At 50.2% G+C, this 22,106-nt stretch overlaps 1 protein-coding gene across 1 annotated transcript in view; it reads right to left on the reverse strand.

Annotated features, from left to right (window-relative positions):
- Window positions 1-22,106, reverse strand: part of AGFG2 (ArfGAP with FG repeats 2) — a 40,995-nt gene that overhangs the window by 13,278 nt on the left and 5,611 nt on the right. The window contains exons 2-5 of the mRNA XM_038768673.1: window positions 5,763-5,856; window positions 3,248-3,363; window positions 1,002-1,152; window positions 135-288 (exon numbers count right to left, since the gene is read on the reverse strand). Of these exons, the coding sequence (XP_038624601.1) occupies window positions 135-288; window positions 1,002-1,152; window positions 3,248-3,363; window positions 5,763-5,856 (515 nt within the window). The remainder of the gene's footprint in view (window positions 1-134; window positions 289-1,001; window positions 1,153-3,247; window positions 3,364-5,762; window positions 5,857-22,106) is intronic.

Here is a 22,106-nt window from a genome sequence, read left to right on the forward strand (position 1 = left end):
TCTCCGCTCACCCACTCTTCCCCATCAGCTTCCCTCAGGGGAAGAGGCACGTGGTGACCTGTATCCCCCCAATGCCAATGCCCCCATCCCTCCGCCGCCAACTTCTCTTGCCCCCTTCCAGGACCCCCACTCACCTCCGAAGGCCGGAAAGGCGGCGAAGGGAGGGGCCGGCGGCTGCGGCGGGGCGGCGAAGGGGTCCCCTCCGATGTCAGCCAGCAGGTCGGTGCTGGCTTTCTTGGTGGAGGAGACAGGGGCCGGCTGGGCGCCCCGGTGTTGGGAGAGCCGGGCCTGCGGTGGGATTTGGGGGTGAGAAGCCGGGGGGCCCCAACCAACCCAAGCCCGTCCCCCCGCCCCCGGGGAAGCCGCCCTTCTCCCGCTCCCAGACTTTTCAGGGGGTGTTGGCTAAGCTCGCTCCCCATGTGAGCCTGGCTTCCCTGGTCCAACCCAATCCCTGATGGTGCAGACTCTGGGATCCTGCACCCCGAAACAGACTGGAAACGGGATGGGCGGATGGGGCCACGGGACACCCACAGCATCCCCACCTGTGGGGAAGTCATCATCATCATCACCATCATCATCATCAATCGTATTTATTGAGCGCTTACTGTGTGCAGAGCACTGTACTAAGCGCTTGGGAAGTCCAAGTTGGCAACATCTAGAGACAGCCCCTACCCAACAGTGGGCTCACAGTCTAAAAGGGGGAGACAGACAACAAAACCAAAGTCGTGGGCGGGAATGGAGCTACCACGCAGTAGCCCAGCTCCCACCATGCTGACCCACCCACCTGTCACCCCTTCCCCCACATCAGGGGAAGGGCTTGCACTTTACCCTGATACCCCCCAACCAGGGCCAGCTGGGGGGTCAGCCAGTCCCCAGGGCCGGGCCCATTCAGGGCTCCACCTCACCTCTCCCTCTCTCTTCCCAGTAACCCCCAGTCCTGCCAGTCAGTGACGGTTCTTCGGGCCCCCCGCCATCCCCTCGGAGCAGAGCCGCCGACCCACCTGGCTGGAAGTGGCGACGGTCAGCGCGGGCACGGGGTCTCCCAGCAGGGTCCGCAGGGGTTGGACCTCCGGGGTGGAGCTCTGGCCGGGGGCGGAGGCGATGCCACTCTTGCCGCCGGCCGGGCCCCTCACCTGGTCCGGAGGGACGTACCTGGGGGTGGGGAGGAGGTGAGGCGGAGGCCTGAAGCTGGGCGGCGGGAGGGGGATCATCATCATCATCAATCGTATTTATTGAGCGCTTACTGTGTGCAGAGCACCGTACTAAGCGCTTGGGAAGTACAAATTGGCAACACATAGAGACAGTCCCTACCCAACAGTGGGCTCACAGTCTAAAAGGGGAAGACAGAGAACAAAACCAAACATGCTAACAAAATAAAATAGAATAGATATGTACAAGTAAAATAAATAGAGTAATAAATATGTACAAACATATGCACATATATACAGGTGCTGTGGGGAAGGGAAGGAGGTAAGAAGGGGGGGATGGAGAGGGGGGCGAGGGGGAGAGGAAGGAAGGGGCTCAGTGTGGGAAGGCCTCCTGGAGGAGGTGAGCTCTCAATAGGGCCTTGAAGGGAGGAAGAGAGCTAGCTTGGCGGATGGGCAGAGGGAGGGCATGATGGCCAGCCAGGGCCAGAGCGGGCAGGAGAGGGGGACCAGAGCTGAAGATAGGGAGGAGGGAGGTCAAGGTATCCTTGGATCACCTTCCCCTCTCCTCGACTCCCGGGAACTGGGGTGAAGGCTGGGAGAGCCAAAGAGATGACTATGGACAAGCCAATACGGAATCCCCTCCCTGTGGAAAAGACTGTGTCTTGCTTCTGTTGTACAGTGCCTTCAATCAATCAATGGCATTTATTGAGCGCTTACTATGTGCAGAGCACTGAACTAAGCGCTTGGGAGGGCGCACTATAACAGAGTTGGGAGACAGGTGCCCTGTCCACGGTGAGGTTCCGGTCTAGAGGAGGAGACAGACAATAATAGGAAGAAATAAATGACAGATACGGACATAAAGGGCCGGAGGGTTGGGAAGGGGGATGGATGAACGGGGCGAGAATTCGGTGGTGAGATAGACGAGACTGAGGTACGGTGAGGAGGTTGGGATTGGAGTAGCTCTTGTTTCTGTTGTATGATGCCTTGCCCCTGGTGGTGTTTAATGAATATATTCAATCTATTCACCCAATTCTGTTGCGTAATACTCTCCCAAGCGCATAACAGTGCTCTGCAAACTGTAAGCGCTCAATAAACATTCACTCATTCATTCAATCGCATTTATTGAGCGCTTACTGGGTGCCGAGCACCGTACTAAGCGCTTGGGAAAGTACAATACAACAATAAACAGACACATTCCCTGCCCACAACGAGCTTACAGTCTAGAGGGCCACTGATGGATTGAAATCCCGTGGCTGCTACTGCAATACTTGTAGCTGTGGAATTTGTTAAGCCCTTGCTATGTGCCAAGCGCTGTACTAAGCGTTGGAATAGAGTACAGCGTGGCTCAGCGGAAAGAGCACGGCTTTGGAGTCAGAGGTCAGGGGTTCAAATCCCGGCTCCGCCAACTGTCAGCTGTGTGACTTTGGGCGAATCACTTAACTCTCTGGGCCTTAGTTCCCTCATCTGTAAAATGGGGATTAAGATTGTGAGCCCCACATGGGACAACCTGATCACCTTGTATCCCCCCAGTGCTTTGAACAGTGCTTTGCACATGGCGCTTAATAAATGCCATTATTATTATACAACATCACCAGGGCGGACGCAGCCCGTCCCACGTGGGGTTCGCAAGTCTAAGCAAGAGGGACAACGGGTATCGAATGCCCACTTTACAGATGCTGTTGGGTAAGGACTGTCTCTATATGTTGCCAATTTGTACTTCCCAAGCGCTTAGTACAGTGCTCTGCACACAGTAAGCGCTCAATAAATACGATTGAATGAATGAATGAATGGATGGATGGATGAATGAATGAATGAATGAATGAATGAGGAAACTAAGGCCCAGAGCGGTGAAGTGACTTCACAGAGGGAAGAAAATGTGTCTGTTTATTGTTCTCTCCCAAGTGCTTAGTACAGTGCTCTGCACGAAGAGACGAGAGGAGAGGAGAGGCAGGTACAGTGAGGGTGGGGGAAAGAAAAGACAAGAGCAGGAAGGGAGAGAAGGCAAAGGGAGAGATAAGCAGAGGACAAGGAAAAACACTCAGCGCTACAGACACCCCCAGGAAGGTAGTTTCCGAGCCCACCTCCCCCTCCCCGGCTACCAGCGCTTCTTCTCATATTTCTCCTGAAGGAATTCTTTCACTTTCTGCGGGTCTCTGGAGTCTGGGACTAAGGAGGTTCTAGCGTCGAACAGGCCCAGCCAGATCTTCCTGCACACCTGGATGGGGGACAGATCATCATCATCATCAATCGTATTTATTGAGCGCTTACTATGTGCAGAGCACTGTACTAAGCGCTTGGGAAGTACAAACCGGCAACATATAGAGATGGTCCCTACCCGACAGTGGGCTCACAGTCTAAAAGTGAGCGCTTTCCGCTGAGCCACGCTGGACTCTATTCCAACGCTTAGTACAGCGCTTGGCACACAGCAAGGGCTTAACAAATTCCACAGCTACAAGTATTATACCAGTAGCAGCCACGGGATTTCAATCCAGCAGTGGCCCTCTAGACTGGAAGCTCGCTGTGGGCAGATGGAGGGGAGACACTGAAGGAGCCGGAGGGGACAAGCGGAGCCAGCGGGAAGTAGGCACCGCCTCCTCCAGCCGGGGGACTCAGTCCCGGGAGCCGGAATCACGGAATGCGTGTTGATCATTCATTCATTCAATTATATTTACTGAGCGTCATTCAATCGCATTTATTGAGCACTTACTGTGTGCAGAGCACTGTACTGAGCGCTTGGGAAGTCCAAGTTGGCAACATATAGAGACGGTCCCTACCCAACAGCGGGCTCACAGCCCTGCTGTCTGCCAGTGGGTTCCGGGTGAGTGGGTGGACACTCCCGCGGAATAACAATAATAATAATAATGGCATTTATTAAGCGCTTACTATGTGCAGAGCACTGTTCTAAGCGCTGGGGAATTTACAAGGTGATCAGGTTGTCCCACGTGGGGCTCACAGTCTTCATCCCCATTTTACAGATGAGGGAACTGAGGCCCAGAGAAGTTAAGTGACTTGCCCCAAGTCACACAGTTGACAAGTGGTGGAGCCGGGATTTGAACCCATGACCTCTGACTCCAAAGCCCGGGCTTTTCCCACTGAGCCACGCTGCTTCTCTAATCAACTCGGTTACCTGGGTTTAGCTGGCTGGGAGACTTGGGCAAGTCACTTACCTTCTCTGTGCCTCAGTTCCCCTTGTAAAATGAGGATGAAGACTGTGAGCTCTATGTGGGACAGGGGTCACCCTGATTATTTTGTATCCTAACAGTGCCTGGCACTTAGTAAGCGCTTAACAAATACCGTAATAATTATTATTACCATTTCAGAGTGGTGAGGCCTGGTGCTTACCCCCTCCTCCCGACCCCCATTCCCGCTGGTCTGCCTGCCCCGGGGGGCAAAGGTCTCCCACTGCCCAGAGAACAAGATTTCCGAGGCACATCCGCTCGATATTCCCGATAACCCGCCGGGGGGAGGGCGGACCTCCCTGGCTCCAGGAGCGAGAACCTTGTTTCTGCGGAATGAGCAGATGGGGGATGAACTGGACCACTCTGTCCCGTAGCTTCCCCTCAGTGAGGAAGGAGGCGGGTGGAGGGGTGAGCCCAGGGTTGAGGGGGCGAGGTCTTGGGACCCGGAAAAGATGCTGGATTCCCACGATCCCTGCTTGCGCTGGGCCTCGTCCACCTGGGCAGAAAATATCCCTTCTCCCATTCTGGATCTGGGCCCGCCTCCTCCCTCCCTGTACTTTTTTTTTTTCCTCCTATGGTATTTGTTAAGGGCTTACAACGTGCCAGGCACTGTTCTAAGCGCTGGAGTAGATACAAAGTAATCAGGTTGGATACAGTTCATGTCCCACGTGGGGCTCACAGTCAGAATCCCCATTTTACAGACGAGGGAAATGACGCACAAAGAAGTGAACTGACCTGCCCAAGGCCACCCAGGATTAGAACCCAGAACCTTCTGGCTCTAAGGCCTGGGCTCTATGCACAACGTCACGCTGCTTCTCAAGCTCTGTCCCTTTGGAGGGGTCCCTCCCGGACCCTCCACACCGCCCCGGTCAGCCCATCTCCGTAACTTCCAATGGGCAGTGAGCTGAGGATATATACATATATATCCTGTATATATGTCTGTACATATTTATTACTCTATTTATTTTACTTGTACATATCTATTCTATTTATTTTATTTTGTTAGTATGTTTGGTTTTGTTCTCTGTCTCCCCCTTTCAGACTGTGAGCCCACTGTTTTATTACTCTATTTATTTTACTTGTACATATCTATTCTATTTATTTTGTTAGTATGTCTGGTTTTGTTCTCTGTCTCCCCCTTTTAGACTGTGAGCCCACTGTTGGGTAGGGACTGTCTCTATAAGTTGCCAACTTGTACTTCCCAAGTGCTTAGTACAGTGCTCTGCAACAGTAAGCACTCAATAAATGCGATTGATTGATTGATTGATTGATTGAAGGCGCCCTCGGCTCTACCCTCTCCCGCCCACAGGGCTGACAACGACTACAGGCTCATACAGCCAACCTCAGATATGCCCTAACCTTGCTCCCCCCACCCCCAAAAGGGATGACCAACGCATCTTCCTGTTTGGGAAGACACCCACCCAGCCGCACTCACCTCATTCCCGCGGGACTGAAGGAAGAGAACCTCCGGTTCGGTGAAGGTCGTCATGGAGATAGACTTGACGCGGTGTGGGGGATTCAGGCCTCTCCTGGGCAGGTGAGAGGGACAGGGGCCCGTCACGTGGTGAGCATGCGACGGCTTCAACGTTACGCCAACTTGTCCTTCCCAAGCACTTAGTACAGTGCTCTGCACACAGTAAGCGCTCAATAAATACTATTGATGATGATGATCATCTCTACGCTGATGACACCCAAATCTACATCTCTGCCCCTGCTCTCTCTCCCTCCCTTCAGGCTCGGGTCTCCTCCTGCCTTCAGGACCTCTCCATCTGGATGTCTGCCCACCAGCTAAAACTCAATATGTCCAAGACTGAACTCCTTATCTTCCCTCCCAAACCCTGCCCTCTCCCTGACTTTCCCATCACTATCGACGGCACTACCATCCTGCCCGTCTCACAAGCCCGCAACCTTAGTGTCATCTGCGACTCTGCTCTCCCGTTCACCCCTCACATCCAATCCATCACCAAAACCTGCCGGTCTCACCTCCGCAACATCGTCAAGATCCGCCCTTTCCTCTCCATCCAAACCGCTACCTTGCTGGTTCAACCTCTCATCCTATCCCGACTGGATTACTGCATCAGCCTCCTCTCTGATCTCCCATTCTCCTGTCTCCCCCCGCTTCAGTCTATACTTCACGCTGCTGTCCGGATCATCTCTGTGCAGAAACTCTCTGGGCATGTTACTCCCCTCCTCAAAAATCTCCAGTGGCTACCAGCCAACCTACGCATCAAGCAAAAACTCCTCACTCTCGGCTTCAAGGCTGTCCATCCCCTCGCCCCCCTCCTACCTCACTTCCCTTCTCTCCTTCTCCAGCCCAGCCCGCACCCTCCATTCCTCTGCCACTCACCTCCTCACTGGGCCTCATTCTCGCCCATCCCGCCGTCGACCCCCGGCCCACGTCCTCCCCCGGCCCGAAATGCCCTCCCTCCGCACATCCGCCAAGCTAGCTCTCTTCCTCCCTTCAAAGCCCTACTGAGAGCTCACCTCCTCCAGGAGGCCTTCCCACACTGAGACCCCTTTTCCCTCTCCTCTCCCCCCTCCCCACCGCCCTAGCTCCTTCCCTTCCCCACAGCACCTGCATATGTTTGTACAGATTTATTACTCTTATTTTACTTGCACATATTTACTATTCTATTTATTTTGTTAATGATGTGCATCTAGCTTTACTTCCATTTATTCTGATGACTTGACACCTGTCCACATGTTTTGTTTCGTTGTCCGTCTCCCCCTTCTAGACTGGGAGCCCGTTGTTGGGTAGGGACCGTCTCTATATGTTGCCGACTTGTACTTCCCAAGAGCTTGGTACAGTGCTCTGCACACAGTAAGCGCTCAATTAATTCGACTGAATGAATGAGCACAGAAGAGTTGGGGGCAGGGATGGAGGAGGAAAAAAAGAACACCCTGAATTCACTCTGACCAAGCCCCTTCCCTCCCTCGGCCTCCTGCTGTCGCTTCCTGTTTTGGGGAAAGAGGAGCCAGGGACATCTCATGACCTCAGTCAGTCGGAAGCAAACGGGGATCCGCTGGCACAGACGCCGGCCGTGGAGCCGTTTTCGGCCGCCGTTAGCCTCGACCCGTGGCGGGTGAAAGGGCTACCCCTTTCCCAAGAGGGCAACCCAACCTCGGGGTGAAAGAGCAAGTCCTTCGGGCTGCTGGACAGCCCCATCTCCGTCCCTCCAACACACCTCCCTGCTGACCACGGCTCTTTGTGGGCAGGGAACACGTCTACCAACTCTTCTGCCTAAGCGCTTAGTCCAGTGCTCTGCACTCAGTCAGGGTTCAATAAACACCACTGATTGAATGTCTGTCTTCCCCGTCTAGACTTCAGCTTCACTGGAGGGAAGACTATCTATTCTCTTTATTTTATTTTGTTAGTATGCTTGGTTTTGTTCTCTGTCTCCCCCTTTTAGACTGTGAGCCCACTGTTGGGTAGGGACTGTCTCTATATGTTGCCAATTTGTACTTCCCAAGCGCTTGGTACGGTGCTCTGCACGTAGTGAGCGCTCAATAAATACGATTGATGATGATGAGGGAAGGCTGCGATGGGCTGGGGTGAGGTTCCCCGATTTGGGGATGGGGGGAAACGGGCGGAGGAGGAAGACAGAGGACGCCGGGCTCACCTGGCTCACGTCCTTCCAGCAATGGCCCGGGCATTGGGTTGGACGGAGAGGAGGCCAGTGGACAGTCCACGTGGACTTGATTCCCTGCCAGGCCACTGTGAAGGCCTGAAAGCACATTGCAAAATAAAGGAGGAGGCTTCAACCGCGACTAAATGGAACTTGTGAACATTTCGGAGGGTTGGGCGGACACTGGCACACTCATACCTCCACACACGCACACACGCGTGCGTCTGTGCGTGCCCAGGTGGGTCACGCCAGGTTTGGAGAGCAGCAGGCTGCTTGTTGAGGGTTGATAAGATCATCGTCATCATCAATCGTATTTATTGAGCGCTTACTGTGTGCAGAGCACTGTACTAAGCGCTTGGGAAGTACAAATTGGCAACATATAGAGACAGTCCCTACCCAACAGTGGGCTCACAGTTTAAGATCTGTCGAGGGGAGACGGGCGATGAGACGGGGGCGGACTGACAAACCACCATGCGGGTCTGAGCTTCCGCCAAGGAAGATGCTTCAGCTGTCTGGAGAGCCAGACTCCCCCTTTCACTCATTCATTCGGTGATACTTACTGAGCGCTTACTGCGTACAGAGCACTGTACTAAGCCCTTAGGGGAGTCCAACAGAATAATAAACGGGCACGTTCCCTGCCCACAACAAGCTTAGAGTCTAGAGGGGGAGGCAGACATTAAGAGAAAGAAAGAAATACATTCCCTGGACAAGGGAGAGGGATGCGAGCCCTACCCAACAGTGGGCTCACAGTCTAGAAGGGGGAGACAGAGAAGAAAACAAAACATATTAACAAAATAAAATAAATAGAATAAATATGTACAAGTAAAATAAATACATCAATAAATACAATAAAGTAACAGTAGACTCAATCCTGCCTCTGTGGGCCCCCCAACTCCCCAAGGGGCAGAGACCGTATTTAATTCCCACCTGAGCATTCGCTCTCGGCGCTTAATACAGTGCTCTGCACAAAGGCAGCGGGCGTGTCTGCTAACTCTGTTGTATTCGTTCATTCATTCAATCGTATTTATTGAGCGCTTACTGTGTGCCGAGCACTGTACTGAACGCTTGGGAAGTACAAGTTGGCAACATCTAAAGACGGTCCCTACCCAACAGTGGGCTCACAGTCTAGAAGGGGGAGACGGAGAACAAAACAAAACATATTAACAAAATAAAATAAATAGAATAAATACGTACAAGTAAAATAAATGGAGTAATAAATATGTCAATAAATACAATAAAGTAACAGTAGACTCAATCCTGACTCTGTGAGCCCCCCAACTCCCCAAGGGGCAGAGACCGTATTTAATTCCCACCTGGGCATTCGCTCTCGGCGCTTAATACAGTGCCCAAGCGCTTAGTACAGTGCTCTGCACACAGTAAGCGCTCAATAAATGATTGAATGAATGAATGAATGCTCTGCACAAAGGCAGCGGGCGTGTCTGCTCTGTTGTATTCGTTCATTCATTCAATCGTATTTATTGAGCGCTTACTGTGTGCCTACCACTGTACTAAGCGCTCGGGAAGTACAAGTTGGCAACAACTAGAGACGGTCCCTACCCAACAGTGGGCTCACAGTCTAGAAGGGGGAGACAGAGAACAAAACAAAACATATTAAAATAAAATAGAATAAATATGTACAAGTAAAATAGAGTAATAAACACATCAATAAATACAATAAAGTAACAGTAGACTCAATCCTGCCTCTGTGAGCCCCCTGACTCCCCAAGGGGCAGAGACCGTATTTAATTCCCACCTGGGCATTCGCTCTGGGCGCTTAATACAGTGCTCTGCACAAAGGCAGCGGGTGTGTCTGCTAACTCTGTTGTATTCATTCAATTGTTATTTATTGAGTGCTTACTGTGTGCAGAGCACTGTACTAAGCGCTCGGGAAGTACAAGTTGGCAACAACTAGAGACGGTCCCTACCCAACAGTGGGCTCACAGTCTAGAAGGGGGAGACAGAGAACAAAACAAAACAAATTAAAATAAAATAGAATAAATATGTACAAGTAAAATAGAGTAATAAATACGTCAATAAATACAATAAAGTAACAGTAGACTCAATCCTGCCTCTGTGAGCCCCCCGACTCCCCAAGGGGCAAAGACCGTATTTAATTCCCACCTGAGCATTCGCTCTCGGCGCTTAATACAGTGCTCTGCACAAAGGCAGCGGGCGTGTCTGCTAACTCTGTTGTATTCGTTCATTCATTCAATCGTATTTATTGAGCGCTTACTGTGTGCCGAGCACTGTACTGAACGCTTGGGAAGTACAAGTTGGCAACATCTAAAGACGGTCCCTACCCAACAGTGGGCTCACAGTCTAGAAGGGGGAGACGGAGAACAAAACAAAACATATTAACAAAATAAAATAAATAGAATAAATACGTACAAGTAAAATAAATGGAGTAATAAATATGTCAATAAATACAATAAAGTAACAGTAGACTCAATCCTGACTCTGTGAGCCCCCCAACTCCCCAAGGGGCAGAGACCGTATTTAATTCCCACCTGGGCATTCGCTCTCGGCGCTTAATACAGTGCCCAAGCGCTTAGTACAGTGCTCTGCACACAGTAAGCGCTCAATAAATGATTGAATGAATGAATGAATGCTCTGCACAAAGGCAGCGGGCGTGTCTGCTCTGTTGTATTCGTTCATTCATTCAATCGTATTTATTGAGCGCTTACTGTGTGCCTACCACTGTAGTAAGCGCTCGGGAAGTACAAGTTGGCAACAACTAGAGACGGTCCCTACCCAACAGTGGGCTCACAGTCTAGAAGGGGGAGACAGAGAACAAAACAAAACATATTAAAATAAAATAGAATAAATATGTACAAGTAAAATAGAGTAATAAATATGTCAATAAATACAATAAAGTAACAGTAGACTCAATCCTGCCTCTGCGAGCCCCCCGACTCCCCAAGGGGCAGAGACCGTATTTAATTCCCACCTGGGCATTTGCTCTCGGCGCTTAATACAGTGCTCTGCACAAAGGCAGCGGGTGTGACTGCTAACTCTGTTGTATTTATTGAGCGCTTACTGTGTGCCTACCTCTGTACTAAGCGCTCGGGAAGTACAAGTTGGCAACATATAGAGACGGTCTCTACCCAACAGTGGGCTCACAGCCTAGAAGGGGGAGACAGAGAACAAATCAAAACATATTAACAAAATAAAATAAATAGAACAAATATGTACAAGTAAAATACAGTAATAAATACATCAATAAATACAATAAAGTAACAGTAGACTCAATCCTGCCTCTGTGAGCCCCCCAACTCCCCAAGGGGCAGAGACCGTATTTAATTCCCACCTGGGCATTCGCTCTCGGCGCTTAATACAGTGCTCTGCACAAAGGCAGCGAGCGTGTCTGCTAACTCTGTTGTATAAAGAAGCAGCATGGACTAGTGGAAAGAGTTTAGGCTTAGGAATAAGAGGACGTGGGTTCTAATCCCGGCTCCGATCCCTGACTGCTGAGTGACCTTGGGCAAGTCACTTCATCTCTCTGGGTCTCGATGATCTCACCTGCAAAATGGGGATCAAGCCCGTGAGCACTGTACTAAGCGCTTGGGAGAGTATAATAATAATAATGGCATTTAGTGAGCACTGTACTAAGCGCTTGGGAGAGTACAATAATAATAATAACAGCATTTATTAAGTGCTTACTATGTGCAGAGCACTGTTCTAAGCGCTGGGGAGGATACAAGGTGATCAGGTTGTCCCACGTGGGGCTCACAGTCTTAATTCCCATTTTACAGATGAGGTAACTGAGGCACAGAGAAATTGAAGTGACTTGCCCAGAGTCACACGGCTGACAAGCGGCGGAGCCGGGATTTGAACCCTTGACCTCTGACTCCAAAGCCCGGGCTCTTTCCACTGAGCCACGCTGCTTCTCTACAACACACAATATACAATTACAATATAATATCAGACACATTCACTGCCCACAACGAGCTCACAATCTAGAAGGGGAAGCAGCATGGCTCCGCCACTTGTCTGCTGTGTGGCCCTGGGCAAGTCGCTTGGCCTCTCGGTGCCTCAGTGACCTTATCTGTAAAATGGGGATGAAGACTGTGAGCCCCCCCCGAGGGAACTGTGAGCCCACTGTTGGGTAGGGACTGAGCCCCTTCCTTCCTCTCCCCCTCGTCCCCCTCTCCATCCCCCACATCGTACCTCCTTCCCTTCCCCACAGCACCTGTGTATATGTTTGTACAGATTTATTATTCTATTTATGTATTTATTTTACTTGTACATATCTATTCTATTTATTTTATTTTGTTAGTATGTTTGGTTTTGTTCTCCGTCTCCCCCTTTTAGACTGTGAGCCCACTGTTGGGTAGGGACCGTCTCTGTATGTTGCCAACTTGTACTTCCCAAGCGCTTAGTCCAGTGCTCTGCACACAGTAAGTGCTCAATAAATACGACTGATTGATTGATTGATTGACAGGGACTGTGTTCAACTCAATTTGCTCGCATCATCATCAACATCAATCGTATTGCATAATCGATTGTGCATAATCGTACTGCACAATCGTAATCGCATTGCATCTACCCCAGCGCTTAGTACAGTGCCTGGTTCCGACCACGCGGTCGCCGGAGGCGTTTAAAAGAGAGCGAGAGATGAAAATAAAGCTAATTTGAGCTTCCGCCCCCTTCCTCCTCCCTCGACCGCAGGATGTGCTGAGAGATGGCAGCCCATGGAGCCCGAGGCTGACGCCCCTCTCTGACGCCCGTGGGGACGGAAGAAGGGAGAGGGTTGGTAATAATAATAATCATCATCATCATCATCAATTGTATTTATTGAGTGCTTACTGTGTGCAGAGCACTGTACTAAGCGCTTGGGAAGTACAAATTGGCAACATAGAGAGACAGTCCCTACCCAACAGTGGGCTCACAGTCTAAAAGGGGGAGACAGAGAACAAACCAAACATACTAACAAAATAAAATATATAGAATAGATATGTACAAATAAAATAAATAAATAGAGTAATAAATATGTACAAACATATATCCATATATACAGGTGCTGTGAGGAAGGGAATGAGGTAAGATGGGGGGGATGGAGAGGGGGACGAGGGGGAGAGGAAGGAAGGGGCTCAGTGTGGGAAGGCCTCCTGGAGGAGGTGAGCTCTCAGGGGGGTCTTGAAGGGAGGAAGAGAGCTAGCTTGGCAGATGGGCAGAGGGATTGGGGGCATTCCAGGCCCGGGGGATGATGTGGGCCGGGGGTCGATGGCGGGACAGGCGAGAGTGAGGTACGGTGAGGATAATAATGATAATAATGATGGCATTTGTTAAGCGCTTACTATGTGCCAAGCACTGTTCTAAGCGCTGGGGCGGATACAGGGTGCTCAGGTTGTTCCGCGGGGGGCTCGCAGTCTTCACCCCCATTTTACAGACGAGGCAACCAAGGCACAGAGAAGCGAAGTGACTTGCCCAGAGTCACCCAGCTGACAGGCGGTGGAGCCGCGATTAGAACCCATGACCTCTGACTCCCAAGCCCGGGCTCTTTCCACTGAGCCACGTGGCCTAATGGCTACTGCCTGGGCCCGGGAGTCAGGAGGACCCGGGTTCCAGTCCCGCCCGGCTCGGCCACCTGTCTGCTGGGTGACCTTGAGCAGGCCACTTCACTTCTCTGGGCCTCGGTTCCCTCTTCTGGAAAATGGGGATGGAAACCGTGGGACAGGGTCTGTGTCCAACCTGATTAGCTTGTATTCATTCGTTCAATCGTATTTATTGAGCGCTTACTGTGTGCAGAGCACTGGGCTAGGCGCTTGGGAAGTACAAGTTGGCAACATATCGAGACGGTCCCTACCCAACAGCGGGCTCACAGTCTAGAGATTATTATCTCCCCCAGCGCTTAGTACAGTGCCTGGCAAACAGTAAGCGCTTAACAAATACCATTAAAAAAAAAAGATGGGGGAGGGTTGCATTTTTAAACCTAAAAACGGCTTTTCTGTCTTGTTCTCTCTAAAACCTCAGAGCTTACCCTGGAGAGGAAGTGGGGAGGTGGTGGCGAATCACATGGCCTAGTGGATAGAGGACCTGGATTCTAATCCCTGCTCTGTCACATGATGATGATAATAGCAATAATAATAATGATGGCATTTATTAAGCGCTTACTATGTGCAGAGCACTGTTCTAAGTGCTGGGGAGGTACAAGGTGATCAGGTTGTCCCACAGGGGGCTCACAGTCTTAATCCCCACTTTACAGATGAGGTCACTGAGGCACAGAGAAGTGAAGTGACTCTCCCAAAGTCACACAGCTGCTAACTGGCAGAGCCGGAATTTGAACCCATGACCTCTGACTCCAAAGCCCATGCTCTTTCCACTGAGCCACGCTGATGATGAGAGCTCACCTCCTCCAAGAGGCCTTCCCAGACTGAGCCCCCTTTTTCCTCTCCTCCTCCCCCTCCCCGCCGCCCTCCCTCCTTCCCCTACCCACAGCACCTGTAGATATGTCTGTACAGATTTATGACTATTTTACTTGTCCATATTTACTATTCTATTTATTTTGTTAATGATGTGCATTTAGCTTTAATTCTATTTATTCTGACGACTTGACACCTGTCCACATGTTTTGTTTTGTCGTCTGTCTCCCCCTTCTAGCCTGTGAGCCCACTGTTGGGTAGGGACCGTCTCTACAGGTCGCCGACTTCTACTTCCCAAGCGCGTAGTCCAGTGCTCTGCACACAGTAAGCGCTCAATAAATACGACTGAATGAATGAATGAATGAATGAATGATGACGGTATTTGTTAAGCGCTTACTATGTGCAAAGCCCTGTTCTAAGCGCTGGGGAGGTTACAAGGTGATCAGGTTGTCCCATGGTGGTGGGGGCGGGGGCGCAGTCTTAATCCCCATTTTACAGATGAGGGAACTGAGGCCCAGAGAAGTGACGTGGCTTGCCCGAAGTCACCCAGCTGACAATTGGCAGGGCCGGGATTTGAACCCCTGACTTCTGACTCCAAAGCCCGGGCTCTTCATCATCATCAATCGTATTTATTGAGCGCTTACTATCAATCAATCAATCAATCGTATTTATTGAGCGCTTACTATGTGCACAGCACTGTACTAAGCGCTTGGGAAGTACAAATTGGCAACACATAGAGACAGTCCCTACCCAACAGTGGGCTCACAGTCTAAAAGGGGGAGACAGAGAACAGAACAAAACATACCAACAAAATAAAGTAAATAGGATAGAAATGTACAAGATAAATAAATAAATAAATAGAGTAAAAAATATGTACAAACATATATACATATATACAGGTGCTGTGGGGAAGGGAAGGAGGTAAGATGGGGGGGATGGAGAGGGGGACGAGGGGGAGGGGGCTCTTTCCACTGAGCCACGCTGCTTCTCACGGTTTAGAAGCTGAGGGAGCCCACAGCCTGTCTGCTGACCCGCCGGGGGGTTTGCCACGGCTCGGATGACGCTGCCAGTTGGGAAGTAAAATAAGTGCCAACACGTGGGTCCGTGCCCAGGGGGACGTGGGGGTGTGCACACATACATGCACACGCTCAAAAACGTGCCCTCGGAGACATCCCCTCTGCCGCTCCGAGGGCCCTGCTAGGCACGGGCGTGCAGACATTCAGGAGCAGACAGCCCACGCACCATTCATTCATTCATTCAATCGTATTTTTTTTTTAAATGGCATTTATTAAGCGCTTACTATGTGCCCAGCACTGTTCTAAACACTGGGGGGATACAAGGTGATCAGGTTGCCCCACGTGGGGTTCACACTCAATCCCCATTTTGCAGATGAGGTCACTGAGGCTCAGAGAAGTGACTGGCCCAAGGTCACACAGCAGACGTGTGGCGGAGCCCAGATTTGAACCCACGACCTCTGACTCCTAAGCCCGGGCTCTTTCCACTGAGCCACGCTGCTTCTCATTTATTGAGCGCTTACTGTGCGCAGAGCGCTGGGCTAAGCGCTTGGGGAGTCCAAGTTGGCAACATCTAGAGACGGTCCCTACCCAACAGTGGGCTCACAGTCTAGAAGGGGGAGACAGAGAACAAAACAAAACATATTAACAAAATAAAATAGAATATGTACAAATAAAATAGAGTAATAAATACATATAAACATATATACACCAAACACACACACACACACTCTCTCTCCTTCACTCACTCACTCACTCACACCCAGAAGGCACAGACACAAACAATCAGGGTCAGACAGCTCATAATAATAGTAATGATGGCATTTGTTAAGCGCTTACTATGTGCCAAGCACTGTTCTAAGCGCTGGGGGAGATACAAGGTCATCAGGTTGTCCCACGTGGGGCTCACAGTCTCATTGATTCTACTTCCAGCTCCGCCACTTGTCAGCTGGGTGACTTTGGGCAAGTCACTTCACTTCTCTGGGCCTCAGTGACCTCATCTGCAAAATGGGGATGAAGACTGTGAGCCCCACGTGGGACAACCTGATCACCTTTCCCCCTCCCCACAGCACCTGTATATGCTTGTACAAATTTATTACTCTATTTATTTTATTTGTGCATATTTATTCTATTGATTTTATTTTGTTAATATGTTTTGTTTTCTTCTGTCTCCCCTTTCTAGACTGTGAGCCCGCTGTTGGATAGGGACCGTCTCTATACGTTGCCAACTTGTACTTCCCAATCAATCAATCGCATTTATTGAGCGCTTACTGTGTGCAGAGCACTGTACTAAGCGCTTGGGAAATACAAGTTGGCAACACACAGAGACGGTCTCCACCCAACAGTGGGCTCATAATCTAGAAGCGCTTAGTACAGTGCTCTGCACACAGTAAGCACTCAATAAATATGATTGAATGAATGAATGAATGAACCTTGTAGCCTCCCTAGTGCTTAGAACAGTGCTTTGCACATAGTAAGCACTTAATAAATGCCATCAGAAAAAATCCATCAATTGGTGCTATATATGTATATATGTTTGTACATATTTATTACTCTATTTATTTAACTTGTACATATCTATTCTATTTATTTTATTTTGTTAGTATGTTTGGTTTTGTTCTCTTTGCACATAGTAAGCACTTAATAAATGCCATCAAAAAAAATCCATCAATCGGTGCTATATATGTATATATGTTTGTACATATTCATTACTCTATTTATTTAACTTGTACCTATCTATTCTATTTATTTTATTTTGTTAGTACGTTTGGTTTTGTTCTCTGTCTCCCCCTTCTAGACGGTGAGCCCACTGTTGGGTAGGGACTGTCTCTATATGTTGCCAACTTGTACTTCCCAAGCGCTTAGTACAGTGGTCTGCACACAGTAAGCGCTCAATAAATACGATTGATTGATTGATTGATTGATTTACTGAGCGGTTACTGTGAGCAGAGTACAGGACTAAGCGCTTGGGAGAGTCCAATACAACAGAGTCGGCAGTGACATTCCCTACCCTTTCTAGAGGGAAAGACTGACATTAATAATAATAATGGCATTTGTTAATAGTAATGATAGTAATGATGGCATTTGTTAAGCGCTTACTATGTGCCAAGCACTGTTCTAAGCGCTGGGATAGATACAAGGCCATCAGGTTGGCTCACGTGGGGCTCACATTCTCACACAGAGAAGCAAAGCGCTTACTATGTGACAATCACTGTTCTAAGAGCTGGGTAGATACAAGATCATCATCATCATCATCAATCGTATTTATTGAGCGCTTACTATGTGCAGAGCACTGTACTAAGCGCTTGGGAAGTACAAATTGGCAACATATAGAGACAGTCCCTACCCAACAGTGGGCTCACAGTCTAAAAGGGGGAGACGGACACAATTCCTGTCCCACACGGGGATCATAGTCCTAATCTCGATTTTACGGATGAGGGAAACTGAGGGAGAGAGAAGTGACTTGGCCAAGGTCACACGGCGGGCAAGTGATGAGAACCCAGATCCTTCGGACTCTCAGGCCCTTGCTCTGTCATCTAGGCTATGCTACTTCTCTAATTCCTATTAATGTCTGTTTCAATCAATCGATCGTATTTATTGAGCGCTTACTGTGTGCAGAGCACTGTACTAAGCGCTTGGGAAGTGTTGGCAACATATAGAGACAGTCCCTACCCAACAGTGGGCTCACAGTCTAAAAGGTTTCCCCAGCTAAGCTCATTAGAAGCACATGAGAAGCAGTGTGGCCTAGTGGAAAGGGCCCGGGCTTGGGACTCAGGGGTCGTGGGTTCTAATCCCGACTCCGCCACTTATTAGCTGTGTGAGTCTGGGCAGGTCACTTCTCTGTGCCTCGGTTACCTCATCTGTAAAATGGGAATGACGACTGCGAGCCCCACGTGGGACAACCTGATTACCCTGTATCTACCCCAGTGCTGAGAACAACGCTTGGCTCATAGTTAGCGCTTAACAAGTACCATTATTATTATTACAGGCAAGGAACGTATCTGATAATTCTGTTGCATTGTCCCCTCGCAAGTGCTTAGCACAGTCCTTGACTAACTGATTGATCCAAGAGCCACGATGATGGAAAAAGGAGCGGGAGAAGGGGAAAATGAGGGCTGAATCAGGGGCCTCTTGGCCTTGACTTTCTCCCTGTGCATTTTCGCCTCTGATGTCAGCCCAGGAAAGCTTGATTTCTGATGTCTTACTAATAATAAAAACGGTGGTTTTCGTTAAGAACGTACTGTGTGCCAGGCATTGTACTGAGCGCCGGGGTGGATGCATTGAAATGCCGTTGGACGCAGTCCCCTTCCCACATGGGGCTCCCAATCTCAATCCCTATTTTCTAGCTGAGGTAACAGGGAAGTGAAGTGACTTGACCAAGGCCACACAGCAGACAAGGAAGGAGGCAGGATTAGAATCCACGTCCTTCTGACACCCAGGGTCGGGCTCTATCCACTGTGCCATACTGCCTCTCTATTCTTCTTACCCAACAATCAATCAATCAATCAATCGTATTTATTGAGCGCTTACTATGTGCAGAGCACTGTACTAAGCGCTTGGGAAGTACAAATTGGCAACACATAGAGACAGTCCCTACCCAACAGTGGGCTCACAGTCTAAAAGGGGGAGACAGAGAACAGAACCAAACATACCAACAAAATTAAATAAATAGGATAGAAATGTACAAGATAAATAAATAAATAGAGTAATAAATATGTACAACCATATATACATATATACAGGTGCTGTGGGGAAGGGAAGGAGGTAAGATGGGGGGATGGAGAGGGGGACGAGGGGGAGAGGAAGGAAGGGGCTCAGTCTGGGAAGGCCTCCTGGAGGAGGTGAGCTCTCAGCAGGGCCTTGAAGGGAGGAAGAGAGCTAGCTTGGCGGAGGGGCAGAGGGAGGGCATTCCAGGCCCGGGGGATGACGTGGGCCGGGGGTCGACGGCGGGAGAGGCGAGAACGAGGTCCTCCCCGCCGACCCCCGGGCAACCGGGTCCTAACCTTGGCCTGGTCACGTCACCGCAGTCCAAACTTAGTCCAGTGCTCTGCACACAGTAAGCGCTCAGTAAATACAACTGAATCAATGCAGGAATGAGTCCTGCCCCCTCCCCTTCTCCCTCCTTTCCCTTCTCCCTCCTCGCTTGAACGCAACAGTCGCGAGGCGGCGCGGCGGGCCTGGGAGCCGCGAGGACCTGAGTTCAAATCCCGGCTCCGCCACTTATCAGCTGTGTGACTTTGGGCAAGTCACTTCACTGGGCCTCCGCTCCCTCATCTGGAAAACGGGGATGAAGACTGCGAGTCCCAAGTGGGACAGGAACTGGGCCCGACCTAATCGGCTTGGATCTACTCCGGTGCTTAAGTACAGTGCCTGGCGCGTACGAAGTGCTTAACAAATATCTTAAATAAATATAATAAAATATCAGTCGGTAAGCTCCTTGTGGGCAGGGATCCGGTCTGCCGATTCTACTGTACTGCGTTTTCCGAAGCGCTTCATCCAGTGCTCTGAAAGCGCTCGATTAATACCATCGATGGATTGATTGAGAAATGGGGGGGAGCCCTCCCTCACGACCCACCCGGCGGAGGGAAACCCACCGATCCATCAGCGGCGTTTATTGAGCGCTTCCTCTGGGCAGAGCACTGTACTAAGCGACTGGGAGAGGCCTAGCCCACGGACTGGGCAGACACACTCGCTGCCCTTCAGGAGGGCGAGCCGGGAGGGTCGCCGGGGCGGAGAAATCGGGTTTGTGGAACGCCCCAGATCTGCCGCTTCCCTCCGGCTGAGAGCTATTTTCGAGCGGGAGCAGTCAGTTACCTAACCGGCTGCCCCGGCCCCCCGGGGACACTGTCCCCACCCCAGTTTCGACGGGCAGGGCCGAGGGGCGGCCTGGCTTCAGCCGGTGGAAGGGGCGGGGGGCGTAATGGCTATAGAAGGTGTCTGCTGGGTGACCTTGGGCAATTCAATCAATCAATCAATCAATCAATCGTATTTATTGAGCGCTTACTATGTGCACAGCACTGTACTAAGCGCTTGGGAAGTACAAATTGGCAACACATAGAGACAGTCCCTACCCAACAGTGGGCTCACAGTCTAAAAGGGGGAGACAGAGAACAGAACCAAACATACCAACAAAATGAAATAAATAGGATAGAAATGTACAAGCAAAATAAATAAATAAATAAATAAATAGAGTAATAAATATGTGCAACCATATATACATATATACAGGTGCTGTGGGGAAGGGAAGGAGGTAAGATGGGGGGATGGCGAGGGGGACGAGGGGGAGAGGAAGGAAGGGGCTCAGTCTGGGAAGGCCTCCTGGAGGCCTTCACTTCTCTGGGCCTCAGCTACCTCATCTGTAAAACAATAATGGCATTTATTAAGCGCTGACTATGTGCAAAGCATTGTTCGAAGCGCTGGGGAGGTTACAAGGTGATCAGGTGGCCCCACGGGGGGCTCACAGTCTTAATCCCCATTTTACAGGTGAGGGAACTGAGGCCCAGAGAAGTGACTTGCCCAAAGTCACACAGCTGACGATTGGCGGGGCCGGGATTTGAACCCCCGACCTCTGACTCCAAAGCCCCGGCTCTCTCAGCTGAGCCACGCTGCTGGGAGCCCTGTGTGGGGAAGGGACTGTGCCCCAGCGCTTAGTACAGTGCCTGGCACATAGTAACCACTTAACACCATCATTATTATTATCATTATCATTATTATTGGGGGAGGATGGAACCTGAAACCAGCAGCATCTGGTCTTCACAAGATGCCTTTCTTCCAAGAGAACTTTGGCCCCTCCCCGAATGTTTTCTTTCATTCCTTCATTCAGTCGTATTTATTGAGCGCTTACTGTGTGCAGAGCACTGTACTAAGCACTTGGGAAGTACAAGTAGGCAACATATAGAGACGGTCCCTACCCACCTAAGTGTTCCCCCTTTGTCTTACGCCGTCGAGTTATCTCCGACCCATAGCGACGCCACGGTCACCTCTCTCCCAGAAGGCCCCAGCGTGGCTCAGTGGAAAAGAGCCCGGGCTTTGGAGTCAGAAGTCATGGGTTCAAATCTCGGCCCCGCCCACTGTCAGCTGTGTGACTTTGGGCAAGTCACTTCTCTGGGCCTCAGTTACCTCATCTGTAAAATGGGGATGAAGACTGTGAGCCCCACGGGGGCAAACCTGATCACCTTGTATCCTCCCTAGAGCTTAGAAGAGTGCTTTGCACATAGTAAGCGCTTAACAAATACCAAAATTATTATTATTATTCATCTTCGATCCTTCTGGTAGGGCAGCCAAAGAGTTTTCTCCGCAAAACTACGGAAATCATCGACCACTGTTGCCTCTCCTTCAACTTGAGCCTCCGTCCTCGACCCTCTCCCCTGTGCCGCTGCTGCCCAGCGCGGGTGAGTTTTGACTTGTAGCAGATTTGCCTGCCACTCCCCAAGCTCGGAATGGAATGGATATGCCTTTCTCCCCTTTAAAAAGATTTAAACCTCACCACACCTCAATCCCGGCTATCTCGCCACCGACCTCTCGCCCACATCCTGCCTCCGGTCCGGAAAACCCTCCCTCCTCAAATCCGACAATGACTCTCCATGCTTCCCAACTCCCCCTCTCCATCCCCCTCATCTTACCTCCTTCTCTTCCCCACAGCACCTGTATATATGTCTGTACATATTTATTACTCTATTTATTTATTTATTTTATTTGTACATATCTAATCTATTTATTTTATTTTGTTCGTATGTTTGGTTTTGTTCTCTGTCTCCCCCTTTTAGACTGTGAGCCC

This window comes from Tachyglossus aculeatus, chromosome Y4, assembly GCF_015852505.1.
Source record: "Tachyglossus aculeatus isolate mTacAcu1 chromosome Y4, mTacAcu1.pri, whole genome shotgun sequence".
NCBI lineage: Eukaryota > Metazoa > Chordata > Mammalia > Monotremata > Tachyglossidae > Tachyglossus > Tachyglossus aculeatus.